Source organism: Tamandua tetradactyla, chromosome 16 (assembly GCF_023851605.1).
Source record: "Tamandua tetradactyla isolate mTamTet1 chromosome 16, mTamTet1.pri, whole genome shotgun sequence".
In the NCBI taxonomy this organism is placed as follows: Eukaryota; Metazoa; Chordata; class Mammalia; order Pilosa; family Myrmecophagidae; genus Tamandua; species Tamandua tetradactyla.
In genome coordinates this window covers 78,754,390-78,767,490 of record NC_135342.1, presented here as the reverse complement: position 1 = coordinate 78,767,490, position 13,101 = coordinate 78,754,390, and the positions used below count along the sequence as shown (strand labels likewise).

Here is a 13,101-nt window from a genome sequence, read left to right as displayed (position 1 = left end):
TGTTAACTGTAACTTAAATTTAGAATAAACAGACACTAGTCCCTTAAGTCATTGTTCACAGAAACCATGTAGAAGTTTCCTAGGTGGTCAGCCGTGAGGCAGGAATGGGAGTGAGTGCATGTTCCATCTCCTTGCATCCATTCCCACAGTCGCCCCTGTTAACGTCGGACAAGTTTGAAGGTCACGTTTCTGCAGCTTGCAGGTTAGGGATGGTCTGATCTTTATTCTTTTACTGAGGAAAAATGAGCAAATATGTGTTTTTCCCCCAGCACGGTCCAGAAGCGTGAACTGGTGAACCCGGCCAGTATGAAGCAGGCCCTGATCGCGTCCGCCCGCAGGCTCCCCGGCGTCAACATGTTTGAGCAGGGCCACGGCAAGCTTGACCTCCTGAGGGCCTACCAGATCCTCAACAGCTACAAGCCACAGGCAAGGTCTGTATGCTTCGCTGCCACACCGGCCCCTCCCTTTCTAACGGACCCGATGGGAGGTGGGGGAGGGGTGCCCTCTGCACAAAGCACCGGCCTCAGTCAGACACAGCCCTCGCTCTGCACACAGCCCTCAGGGCCATCCTGAGGCCTCGTGGAAGTCCTGGCTGGCCGGGCTTGTCCCCATGTCCTTTCCTTTTCAACATAAGTGATTACAAAATCATGAACTCCTTTTTTCTGTTTTTACTTTTTAGAACTTTTTCTTGGCAATAATTTTAGATTTCCAGAAACTTTGCAGAAATAGTGTAATGAACTTTCATTGACCTTCCACCCAGGCTGCCTTAGTGCCCCCCACCTGGATGGGCACAGCACGGCTGTCAGCCAGGACCCCAGTGTCGGCGTCGCACCGCAGCTACCCCATAGACCCTCACGTTCTGCCCGTCCTCCCTCTCGGCGCCCTGTGCAGCCCGGGACCCGATCCCCACTGTGCGCGGTGCTTTATCGTCGTGGTGTCCTCCGGTCAGGAACGGTTCAGCTGTCCTGTCGTGCCATCCGTGACTCTGACAGCTTTGAACAGAGTCCTGGACGGTCACTTTGTAGATTGTCCCTCAGTTTGGGTTTAGGTGATGTTTTCTGATGGCTAGTTTGAGGACATATTTTGGGCAAGATTTTTTTTTTCCTTATTGTTCTGAAATATTACACTTAGAATAAAGTTACCCAAGTCATACCTGAGAACCCATAATCCTTCACGCAGCTATCCCTGATGCTGCCGTCTCATGTAAGCCTGCTACAGGTATCCAAGCATGGAAGTTATATTGATAAAATACTATTGAGGGATCTACAGACGTGTTTCAGATTTTGTTTTTTTTTTTTTACATGGGCAGACACCGGGAATCGAACCTGCGTCTCTGGCATGGCAGGCAAGAACTCACCTTTTTCAGATTTTCCCCATTGTCTCACTAATGTCCTTTACCTGATCTGGGATCTTGTCCAGGATCCCACAGTGCATTTAATCGCCATGTCTCCTTAGTCTTTTTCTATCTGCCACAGTTTCTCAGTTTTTTTATTGTCTTATTACTGGTGATGTTTGTTTGATCATTTGGTTAAGGTAGTATGTCAGTTCAGAATTTCTAAGAATCAAGTGCCAAAATGGGATCGACACGCAAGAGGTTTATTTGGGCAGAGGAATGAATACCTGTGAAGGATAAAGGGAAGGGACTCTTAGGACCGCAGGCAGGTCTGACCTCGGGGAAAGAGATGGGGAGGAGGGCTTCATAGGAAGGGCTCAGACCACAGCACGGTTCAGGAGAAGGCTCAGCCGATGGGGAGGGCTCTAGCTGCAGCCACTGGGCAGTAGACCGTGGACTTCAGGAGTGAGCTGCCTTCCTGTCCCCACCGTGCCCCGTCATGGCTGGGAGCAGCCCAGGGGAGCCTGATCCTGTCACAAATGTGGTGGTCGTGGTGGCGGTCCAGACGGCCGATGACCAGAGGTGCCTGGTGTTACCACTCTTCCCTTGGGGATGAATTCCCCTGGGGGCTCTTGGGGCTGATGCTGATACCCCGCTCCTTAATGTACTCTCCCTCACTAATGTTAGCCTCCGCCCGGGGTTCCTACCTCGGAGGCTGTGACCGAGGAGTTTGCTGTTGGTCATTTTCTTTTCCCATGATTCCTTCTGCGCTTGTTAATTGGAATTCTGTAAGGAACAGTTGTCTGTTCTCTCCCATTCACTTATTTATTCTTTGATTTATATTCATGTAACAACACAGGTTTTTATTTTATTCTGTGGGTTATAATCTATGCATAAATAACATTTTTACATTTTCTTGTTCAGGTTGTCCCAGATCTGGCCATTGGAGTTCCTTGTAAGCTGGCTTTTGTGTCTTTCTGACAAGTTTCCATACTTTTGAGCACTTTCTTACTTTCTGGCACCTCAGGAGACTTCATTTGTATTTCCCTGCCACAGCCTTGGTATCAGTTCTTTCTCCAAGTAGTCCTGGTTCCTTTATTGGGAGAAGGTACCCAGTAAAGCCAATATCTGGACTCTCGGTGTGTTCAGACTTGTGCTCATAGATGTTTCTAGTCCCTGTCAGCAGACAAAGCTAGGGAATGTGTGTATATGTGCACATACACAGATACACATCTGTGCCTACTTCTGTATCTGTCCTTCTGTATGTACATATGTTAAAACCATGAGTTCGTGTGATACCTCTTGATTCCATCTGACACCATGGGGTTCATTCCAGCCTTCTCCCTTATTTGTAAATCCTTCCTCCAACAGTGAGAAACCTGCCTCTCTATCCATAATATATTCACCTGCTTGTTCAGTCTGCTAGGTCCTACTGTACACATAGTTTTGAAACTGCCAACCCATCCCCTATGAGAAACAAATTTACTAATCTGAGTAAAATATTTTTGTACAGTTGTTTTTATCTTTTGCTTTATAGAATGCAATCATACTGTTTTCCAAAGTTATTCAGATTTATTCTTTTCTCCCTCACCCCCATTGGTGTGGGTTTTTCATTCATTTGTAGTGCAGTTGGGCTAACTTTTAGTGTTTGTGTTCGTTATTGGATTCCCTCCACATCATGGCCAAGTTTAACTGTCAGAACTACACAAAAGGGTCTATGCAGAGAAGTGTCACTCCCCCTCCTCCTGCTTACCCCGTTCCCATTCCCTCGTCCCCCCTCCCTGTTCCCACCCACCCCCTGAAAGCAATAGCCGCATTGGTTGTTGGTTTATTTTTCTTGTATTTCTTTTTGCACCAATATGAGCAGATAACCTATGTGTTTTCTTAGGTCCCATTTCCTATGTCCCCTTCTTACATGAAGACCAGCATTGCTATGTTCTTTTGCATTTTGCTTTTTTCCCTTAACAATATCCTGGGGCCCACTGCCTGCCAGTTCACTGGGACCTTCCTCTCCTCCATCACGGCTGCACCATGTTGAGGGGCTGTATTGATTCACCCACTCTCCACTCTGAGGGCTCTGAAGTGGTTTCCAGTATCTTGCAGTTATAAACTCCTGCAGCAGATGTCCTTGTGCCTCTGTGTTTTAGTTTTGCTGGAGGTGTAGCCAGAGTAGATTCCTAGAATCAGATTGCTGGGACAGAGTACGTAGGTAGTTTTACTCGGTATTGCCAAATTCCCGTCCAGAAGCGCAGCCCCCGTTTGCATTCCCTACCATTGTAGGTGAGCGCCTGTATCCCCACGGCCCTGCCAGCGCGATGTGCTGTCATTCCTGTACTCTTTGCCAGTCTCATAGGTGAGAAATGGTATCTCAGTATCTACTGAGGATCTCTCATTATAAATCCATGTGAACACTTTTTCTCTGCTTAAGGGTCATTTTTATATTTTTCTTTTTGAATTGTCTATGTCTTTTTCTCATTTTTAAAGAGTATTTTATGTACTGGAGATATTAGCCCTTTGTCCTGGGACATTCGTTGCCGATATTTTCTCCCAATTTTTTGGTTGTCTTTTTACTTTATTTAAAGCAAACTTAAAGGTTTAAGGTGGTTTTTTTACCATGGAAAAAGATTTTTAAATATAGTCAAACTTGTCAATCTTCATGTTGTTGTTGCCTCTGGGTTATGAGTCATGGAAAGCCTTTCTGTGCACTTAAGTTAAGGAGAGATTCACTTATGTTTTCTTCTAGTACTTGTCTGCTGTCTTTTATTTATGCTGAGATTCCTAATCCATTTGAAGTTGACTTTGAGTAAGGTATGAATTATGGATCTTATTTTATTTTCCAAATGGCGACCAAGTTGTTCCAGCACTATTTATTTAAAAATCCATCTTCGCCCCATTTGTTTGAGATGCTGTCTTTATCTTACACTAAGTTGTCCTGTGTATCTGCGTCTGTCTCTGGACTTTCTAATCCATTCCACAGGTCTATTTGTCCTTGTACCAGTACCACACTGTTTTCATACAGTGACTTGCACAACATGTTGTAATATCTTATAGGGCTACCTCCCCTTTGTAACTTTTTTCTTTTCCAGTGGTTTTCCTGGCTATTCTTTTTTTTTATTAATTAAAAAAAAATTTTTTTAAATACCAAAAAACACCAAACGCAAACATTCGTAATTTTTGATCATTCCGTTCTACATGTATAATCAATAATTCACAATATCATCACATAGTTGCGTATTCATCATCATGATCATTTCTTGGAACATTTGCATCTATTCAGTAAAAGACATAAAAAAAACCCAGAAAAACATTCATACATACCATACCCCCCACCCCTCCCCCTCACCAATCACCAGCATTTCAATCTTAATTTATTTTAACATTTGTTCCCCCTATTATTCATCTTTATTCCATATGTTTTACTCGTCTGTTGATAAGGTAGATAAAAGGAGCATCAGACAAACAAAGGTTTCACAATCGCACATTCACGTTGTGAAAGCTGTACGTATCATTGTACAATCATCTTCAAGAAACATGGCTACTGGAACACAGTTCTACATTTTCAGGCACTTCCCTCCAGTTTCCTGGCTATTCTTGAATGTTTTTCATGTGAACTTTAATATCTACTTATATAATTCCTTAAAAAAGCTTGTGGGTATTTTTATCAGGATTGCATTAAATTTTAAACGAACACAGGGAGAACCAATAACTTTATAATGTTGAATCACTCTATTCAAGAACAGGGGATCTTTCCATTTGCCCAAGTATACTTTTGTGTCTTGTTAGGAGGGTTTTGTGGTTTTCTAACTATAGATTTACAAGTTTCTTGTTAAGTGTCTTTCAAGTATTTCATCTTCTTGTTTCTCTTGTAAACGGGGTTTTCTTTACTAGTTGATTGAGTTCTTTTTTTTTTCTTTTCGTCTGTTTTTATTGTTATTTTTCTAAACACTTTACTGAGGTATAATTTGCCTACCATAGAAGCCACCCATTTTAGTGTGCAGTTCAATGAATTTTAGTAAATTTACAGAGCTCAATGCTTATCAGTACAGTCCATGGTTAGCACATATCCGTCTCCCAAATAAGATTCCTTCTGCTCCTTTACAGTCAACTTTGGCTCCTACCAACCCCAAACAATCACTGTATCTGTTTACTGTCTCTATAAATTTATCTTTCTTGAAGGTTTCTTATAAATAGATTGTATAATATGTAATTTTTTGCAATTTTGTCTGTTTTGTTAACTGTTGTTACCTTACTTTAAACAGGTCCTGGGTCATAAAGGGCCCTCAGTAGACATTTGTTTTACAAATAAAATAAATCAAAGGTAGATTGTGTGCTAAAATCATAAGGCTGCAGTATCTAGTAGATATGTAACTTGCTCTTTTTTTTTTATTAATTAAAAAAAATTAACTAGCACCACATTAGAAATCAATCCATTCTACATATGCAATCAGTAATTCTTAATATCATCACATAGGTGTATGGTCATCATTTCTCAGTACATATGCATCGATTTAGAGAAAGAAATAGCACGACAACAGAAAAAGAAATAAAGTGATAACACAGAGAAAACACAAATAAAAATAAAAAGTACAAAAATATATGAGAAAGAAAAAAAAACAAAAAAAAACTATAGATCAGATGCAACTTCATTCAGCGTTCCAACATAATTACATTACAGTTAGGCAGTATTGTGCTGACCATTTTTTTTTTTTTTTTTTTTTAGACATCATAACCATTCTACATATGCAATCAGTAATTCTTAACATCATCACATAGATGCATGATCATCGTTTCTTAGTACATTTGCATCGGTTTAGAAGAACTAGCAGTATAACAGAAAAAAATATAGAATGTTAATATAGAGAAAAAAAAATAAAAGTAATAATAATAAGAACAAAACAAACAAAACAAAACAAAACAAGAACCTATCGCTCGGATGCAGCTTCGTTCAGTATTTTAACATGATTACTTTACAATTAGGTATTATTGTGCTGTCCATTTTTGAGTTTTTGTATCTAGTCCTATTGCACAGTCTGTATTCCATCAGCTCCAATTACCCATTATCTTACCCTGTTTCTAACTCCTGCTGAACTCTGTTACCAATGACATATTCCAAGTTTATTCTCGAGTGTCGATTCACATCATTGGGACCATACAGTATTTGTCTTTTAGTTTTTGGCTAGACTCACTCAGCATAATGTTCTCTAGGTCCATCCATGTTATTACATGCTTCATAAGTTTATCCTGCCTTAAAGCTGCATAATATTCCATCGTATGTATATACCACAGTTTGTTTAGCCACTCGTCTGTTGATGGACATTTTGGCTGTTTCCATCTCTTTGCAATTGTAAATAACGCTGCTATAAACATTGGTGTGCAAATGTCTGTTTGAGTTTTTGCCCTTAATTCCTTTGAGTAGATTCCCAGCAATGGTATTGCTGGGTCGTATGGCAATTCTATATTCAGCTTTCTGAGGAACCGCCAAACTGCTTTCCACAGTGGTTGCACCATTTGGCATTCCCACCAACAGTGGATAAGTGTGCCTCTTTCACCGCATCCTCTCCAGCACTTGTCATTTTCTGTTTTGTTGATAATGGCCATTCTGGTGGGTGTGAGATGATATCTCATTGTGGTTTTGATTTGCATTTCTCTAATGGCCAGGGACATTGAGCATCTCTTCATGTGTCTTTTGGCCATTTGTATTTCCTCTGAGAGGTGTCTATTCAAGTCTTTTTCCCATTTTGTAATTGGGTTGGCTATCTTTTTGTTGTTGAGTTGAACAATCTCATTATAAATTCTGGATACTAGACCTTTATCTGATATGTCGTTTCCAAATATTGATTCCCATTGTGTAGGCTGTCTTTCTACTTTCTTGATGAAGTTCTTTGATGCACAAAAGTGTTTAATTTTGAGGAGTTCCCATTTATTTATTTCCTTCTTCAGTGCTCTTGCTTTAGGTGTAAGGTCCATAAAACCGCCTCCAATTGTAAGATTCATAAGATATCTCCCTACATTTTCCTCTAACTGTTCTATGGTCTTAGACCTAATGTTTAGATCTTTGATCCATTTTGAGTTAACTTTTGTGTAGGGTGTGAGATATGGGTCTTCTTTCATTCTTTTGCATATGGATATCCAGTTCTGTAGGCACCATTTATTGAAGAGACTGTTCTGTCCCAGGTGAGTTGGCTTGACTGCCTTATCAAAGATCAAATGTCCATAGATGAGAGGGTCTATACCTGAGCACTCTATTCGATTCCATTGGTCGATAAATCTATCTTTATGCCAATACCATGCTGTTTTGACCACTGTGGCTTCATAATATGCCTTAAAGTCAGGCAGCGCGAGACCTCCAGCTTCGTTTTTTTTCCTCAAGATGTTTTTAGCAATTCAGGGCACCCTGCCCTTCCAGATAAATTTGCTTATTGGTTTTTCTATTTCTGAAAAATACGTTGTTGGGATTTTGATTGGTATTGCATTGAATCTGTAAATCAATTTAGGTAGGATTGACATCTTAACTATATTTAGTCTTCCAATCCATGAACACGGTATGCCCTTCCATCTGTTTAGGTCTTCTGTGATTTCTTTTAGCAGTTTTTTGTAGTTTTCTTTATATAGGTTTTTTGTCTCTTTAGTTAAATTTATTCCTAGGTATTTTATTCTTTTAGTTGCAATTGTAAATGGGATTCGTTTCTTGATTTCCCCCTCAGCTTGTTCATTGCTAGTGTATAGAAATGCTACAGATTTTTGAATGTTGATCTTGTAACCTGCTACTTTGCTGTACTCATTTATTAGCTCTAGTAGTTTTGTTGTGGATTTTTCCGGGTTTTCAACGTATATTATCATATCATCTGCAAACAGTGATAGTTTTACTTCTTCCTTTCCAATTTTGATGCCTTGTATTTCTTTTTCTTGTCTAATTGCTCTGGCTAGAACCTCCAACACAATGTTGAATAATAGTGGTGATAGTGGACATCCTTGTCTTGTTCCTGATCTTAGGGGGAACGTTTTCAATTTTTCCCCATTAAGGATGATATTAGCTGTGGGTTTTTCATATATTCCCTCTATCATTTTAAGGAAGTTCCCTTGTATTCCTATCCTTTGAAGTGTTTTCAACAGGAAAGGATGTTGAATCTTGTCAAATGCCTTCTCTGCATCAATTGAGATGATCATGTGATTTTTCTGCTTTGATTTGTTGATATGGTGTATTACATTAATTGATTTTCTTATGTTGAACCATCCTTGCATACCTGGGATGAATCCTACTTGGTCATGATGAATAATTCTTTTAATGTGTTGTTGGATACGATTTGCTAGAATTTTATTGAGGATTTTTGCATCTATATTCATTAGAGAGATCGGCCTGTAGTTTTCTTTTCTTGTAATATCTTTGCCTGGTTTTGGTATGAGGGTAATGTTGGCGTCATAGAATGAATTAGGTAGTTTTCCCTCCACTTCGATTTTTTTGAAGAGTTTGAGGAGAGTTGGTACTAATTCTTTCTGGAATGTGTGATAGAATTCACATGTGAAGCCGTCTGGTCCTGGACTTTTCTTTTTAGGAAGCTTTTGAATGACTGATTCAATTTCTTTACTTGTGATTGGTTTGTTGAGGTCATCTATGTCTTCTTGAGTCAAAGTTGGTTGTTCATGTCTTTCCAGGAACCCGTCCATTTCCTCTAAATTGTTGTATTTATTAGCGTAAAGTTGTTCATAGTATCCTGTTATTACCTCCTTTATTTCTGTGAGGTCAGTAGTTATGTCTCCTCTTCCATTTCTGATCTTATTTATTTGCATCCTCTCTCTTCTTCTTTTTGTCAATCTTGCTAAGGGCCCATCAATCTTATTGATTTTCTCATAGAACCAACTTCTGGCCTTATTGATTTTCTCTATTGTTTTCATGTTTTCAATTTCATTTATTTGTGCTCTAATCTTTGTTATTTCTTTCCTTTTGCTTGCTTTGGGGTTAGCTTGCTGTTCTTTCTCCAGTTCTTCCAAATGGATAGTTAATTCCTGAATTTTTGCCTTTTCTTCTTTTCTGATATAGGCATTTAGAGCAATAAATTTCCCTCTTAGCACTGCCTTTGCTGCGTCCCATAAGTTTTGATATGTTGTGTTTTCATTTTCATTCGCCTCGAGGTATTTGCTAATTTCTCTAGCAATTTCTTCTTTGACCCAGTCGTTGTTTAGGAGTGTGTTGTTGAGCCTCCACATATTTGTGAATTTTCTGGCACTCTGCCTATTATTGATTTCCAACATCATTCCTTTATGGTCCGAGAAAGTGTTGTGTAAGATTTCAATCTTTTTAAATTTGTTAAGACTTGCTTTGTGACCCAGCATATGGTCTATCTTTGAGAATGATCCATGAGCACTTGAGAAAAAGGTGTATCCTGCTGTTGTGGGATGTAATGTCCTATAAATGTCTATTAAGTCTAGTTCATTTATAGTAATATTCAGATTCTCTATTTCTTTGTTGATCCTCTGTCTAGATGTTCTGTCCATTGATGAGAGTGGTGAGTTGAAGTCTCCAACTATTATGGTATATGAGTCTATTTCCCTTTTCAGTGTTTGCAGTATATTCCTCACGTATTTTGGGGCATTCTGATTCGGTGCGTAAATATTTATGATTGTTATGTCTTCTTGTTTAATTGTTCCTTTTATTAGTATATAGTGTCCTTCTTTGTCTCTTTTAACTGTTTTACATTTGAAGTCTAATTTGTTGGATATTAGTGTAGCCACTCCTGCTCTTTTCTGGTTGTTATTTGCATGAAATATCTTTTCCCAACCTTTCACTTTCAACCTATGTTTATCTTTGGGTCTAAGATGTGTTTCCTGTAGACAGCATATAGAAGGATCCTGTTTTTTAATCCATTCTGCCAATCTATGTCTTTTGATTGGGGAATTCAGTCCATTGACATTTAGTGTTATTACTGTTTGGATAATACTTTCCTCTATCATTTTGCCTTTTGTATTATATATATCATATCTGATTTTCCTTCTTTCTACACTCTTTTCCATATCTTTCTCTTCTGTCTTTTTGTATCTGACTCTAGTGCTCCCTTTAGTATTTCTTGCAGAGCTGGTCTCTTGGTCACAAATTCTTTCAGTGACTTTTTGTCTGAGAATGTTTTAATTTCTCCCTCATTTTTGAAGGATAATTTTGCTGGATATAGGAGTCTTGGTTGGCAGTTTTTCTCTTTTAGTATTTTAAATATATCATCCCACTGTCTTCTAGCTTCCATGGTTTCTGCTGAGAAATCTACACATAGTCTTATTGGGTTTCCCTTGTATGTAATGGATTGTTTTTCTCTTGCTGCTTTCAAGATCTTCTCTTTCTCTTTGACCTCTGACATTCTAACTAGTAAGTGTCTTGGAGAACGCCTATTTGGGTCTAATCTCTTTGGGGTGCGCTGCACTTCTTGGATCTGTAATTTTAGGTCTTTCATAAGAGTTGGGAAATTTTCAGTGATAATTTCTTCCATTAGTTTTTCTCCTCCTTTTCCCTTCTCTTCTCCTTCTGGGACACCCACAACACGTATATTTGTGCGGTTCATATTGTCCTTGAGTTCCCTGATACCCTGTTCAAATTTTTCCATTCTTTTCCCTATAGTTTCTGTTTCTTTTTGGAATTCAGATGTTCCATCCTCCAAATCACTAATTCTATCTTCTGTCTCTTTAAATCTATCATTGTAGCTATCCATTATTTTTTCTATGTTTGCTACTTTATCCTTCACTTCCATAAGTTCTGCGATTTGTTTTTTCAGTTTTTCTATTTCTTCTTTATGTTCAGCCCATGTCCTCTTCATGTCCTCCCTCAATTTATCGATTTCATTTTTGAAGAGGTTTTCCATTTCTGTTCGTATATTCAGCATTAGTTGTCTCAGCTCTTGTGTCTCATTTGAGCTATTGGTTTGTTCCTTTGACTGAGCCATATTCTCAATCTTTTGAGCGTGGACAGTTATCTTCTGCTGCTGGCATCTGGGCATTTATTCAGATTTCTCTTGGTGTTGGACCCAGCAAGGTTGTAAGATTTTTCTGTGAAATCTCTGGGATCTGTTTTTCTTATCTTGCCCAGTACGTGGCGCACGTGGCACACGTTTGTCTCAAGTGTTTGGAATGGGTCTCCCCCAGTCACCGATCTCCGTGGCCTGGGGATTTCGGATCCAATTCTCTCCGTTGGTTCAGGGGCCGCGCGTGGTGGGGGCATCAGCTGCCGCGGCTTGAGGGGACCCTGTGGCTGGTTGCGGGCCGCAGCGGGCCTGGGGGATTCCCCACCGGACCAGGAAGCCTCCCGTGGGGGCGGGCTACCGCGGCTTGGATAGCCCTCCTATCCGAGACTCGTATCCGCGGACTCGAAGCAGAGACTCGAAGCCGCCCGCAAAAGAGGGGTGCCGCCTGCCTCGGCTTGGGAAACTTGCTTCTCCAATACTCTCAGCCGGCCCGGAAAGGAGGGAGGGAGTAGCTCGGACCACCGCAGCTGCCGCTGATCGGGAAATCACGCGCCGCTCGGGGGTCTCACCGCAGCCGAGTCTCGCAGTCAGTCTAGCCAGCCCAGACTTTGGCTAGCCCTCTGATCTGAGATTCGTAGCCGCGGACTCAAAGCCGAGACTCGAAGCCACCCGCAAAAGAAGGGCGCCGCCTGCCTCGGCTTGGAAAACTTGCTTCTCCGATACTCTCAGCCTGCCCGGGAAGGAGGGAGGGATTAGCTCGGACCGCCGCAGCTGCGGCTGCTCGGCAAATCACGCGCTGCTCGGGGGTCTCGCCGCAGCCAAGGGTCGCAGTCAGACTTGCCAGCCCAGACTTTGGATAGCCCTCTGATCCGAGACTCGTAGCTGCGGACTCGAAGCCGAGACTCAAAGCCGCCCGCAAAAGTGTGGCGCCAGCCGCCTTGGCTGGGAAGCTTGTCTCTCCGAGACTCTCAGCCAGCCCGGGAAGGAGGGAGGGATTAGCTCGGACCGCCGCAACTGCGGCCGCTCGGGGGTCTCGCCGCAGCCAAGTCTCTCAGTCAGACTTGCCAGCCCAGACTTTGGATAGGCCTCTGATCCGAGACTCGTAGTCGCGGACTCGAAGCCGAGACTCGAAGCCGCCCGCAAAAGTGTGGCGCCGGCCGCCTTGGCTGGGAAGCTTGTCTCTCTGCGTCCCTCAGCCAGCCCGGGAAGGAGGGAGGGATTAGCTCGGACCGCCGCAGCTGCGGCTGCTCGGGAAATTGCCCACCACTCGGGGATCTCACTCACCGCAGCCGAGTTTCGCAGTCAGACTAACCAGCCCAGACTGGGTTACGCTGTGTGTCCATTCCCTGCTGTAGCCCCGGGAGCTGTTCTGTACTGTTTCTGTTCACCTATTAGTTGATTTGAAGTTGGAGGAACTAAGACGCATGTACCTTACTAAGACGCCATCTTGGATCCCTCTGTAACTTGCTCTTGATTAGAGTTTCAGTGGCTTAAATTTGTTAACTTGGTTCTATTTTTGTTTAATATTTATTCTAATAACATATATACAGGTTGATTTCTGTTATTATTTTTTGCTGTTTTTTTTACTTTTATTTAGTTTTATTTTTAGCAGTTTTATTGAGATATATTCATATACTGAATAATCTATCTAAGGTGTACAATCAGTGGCTTTAGGAATAATTGCAGAGTTGTGCATTTATCATCACAATTTTAGAACATTTTTATTACTCCAAAAAGGAGAACCCCATACACCTTAGCAGCCCCCTCTTGATCCCTCTATCCTTCCCCAGCTCTACTGTATGTTATATGTCCTGCTGACTTACTCAA

General features: G+C 41.2%; 1 protein-coding gene across 1 annotated transcript in view; it reads left to right on the top strand.

Annotated features, from left to right (window-relative positions):
- The window catches only part of MBTPS1 (membrane bound transcription factor peptidase, site 1), a 62,975-nt gene that overhangs the window by 29,505 nt on the left and 20,369 nt on the right, over positions 1 to 13,101 (top strand). Inside the window, exon 11 of the mRNA XM_077133161.1 lies at positions 270 to 431. Within this exon, the coding sequence (XP_076989276.1) occupies positions 270 to 431 (162 nt within the window). The remainder of the gene's footprint in view (positions 1 to 269; positions 432 to 13,101) is intronic.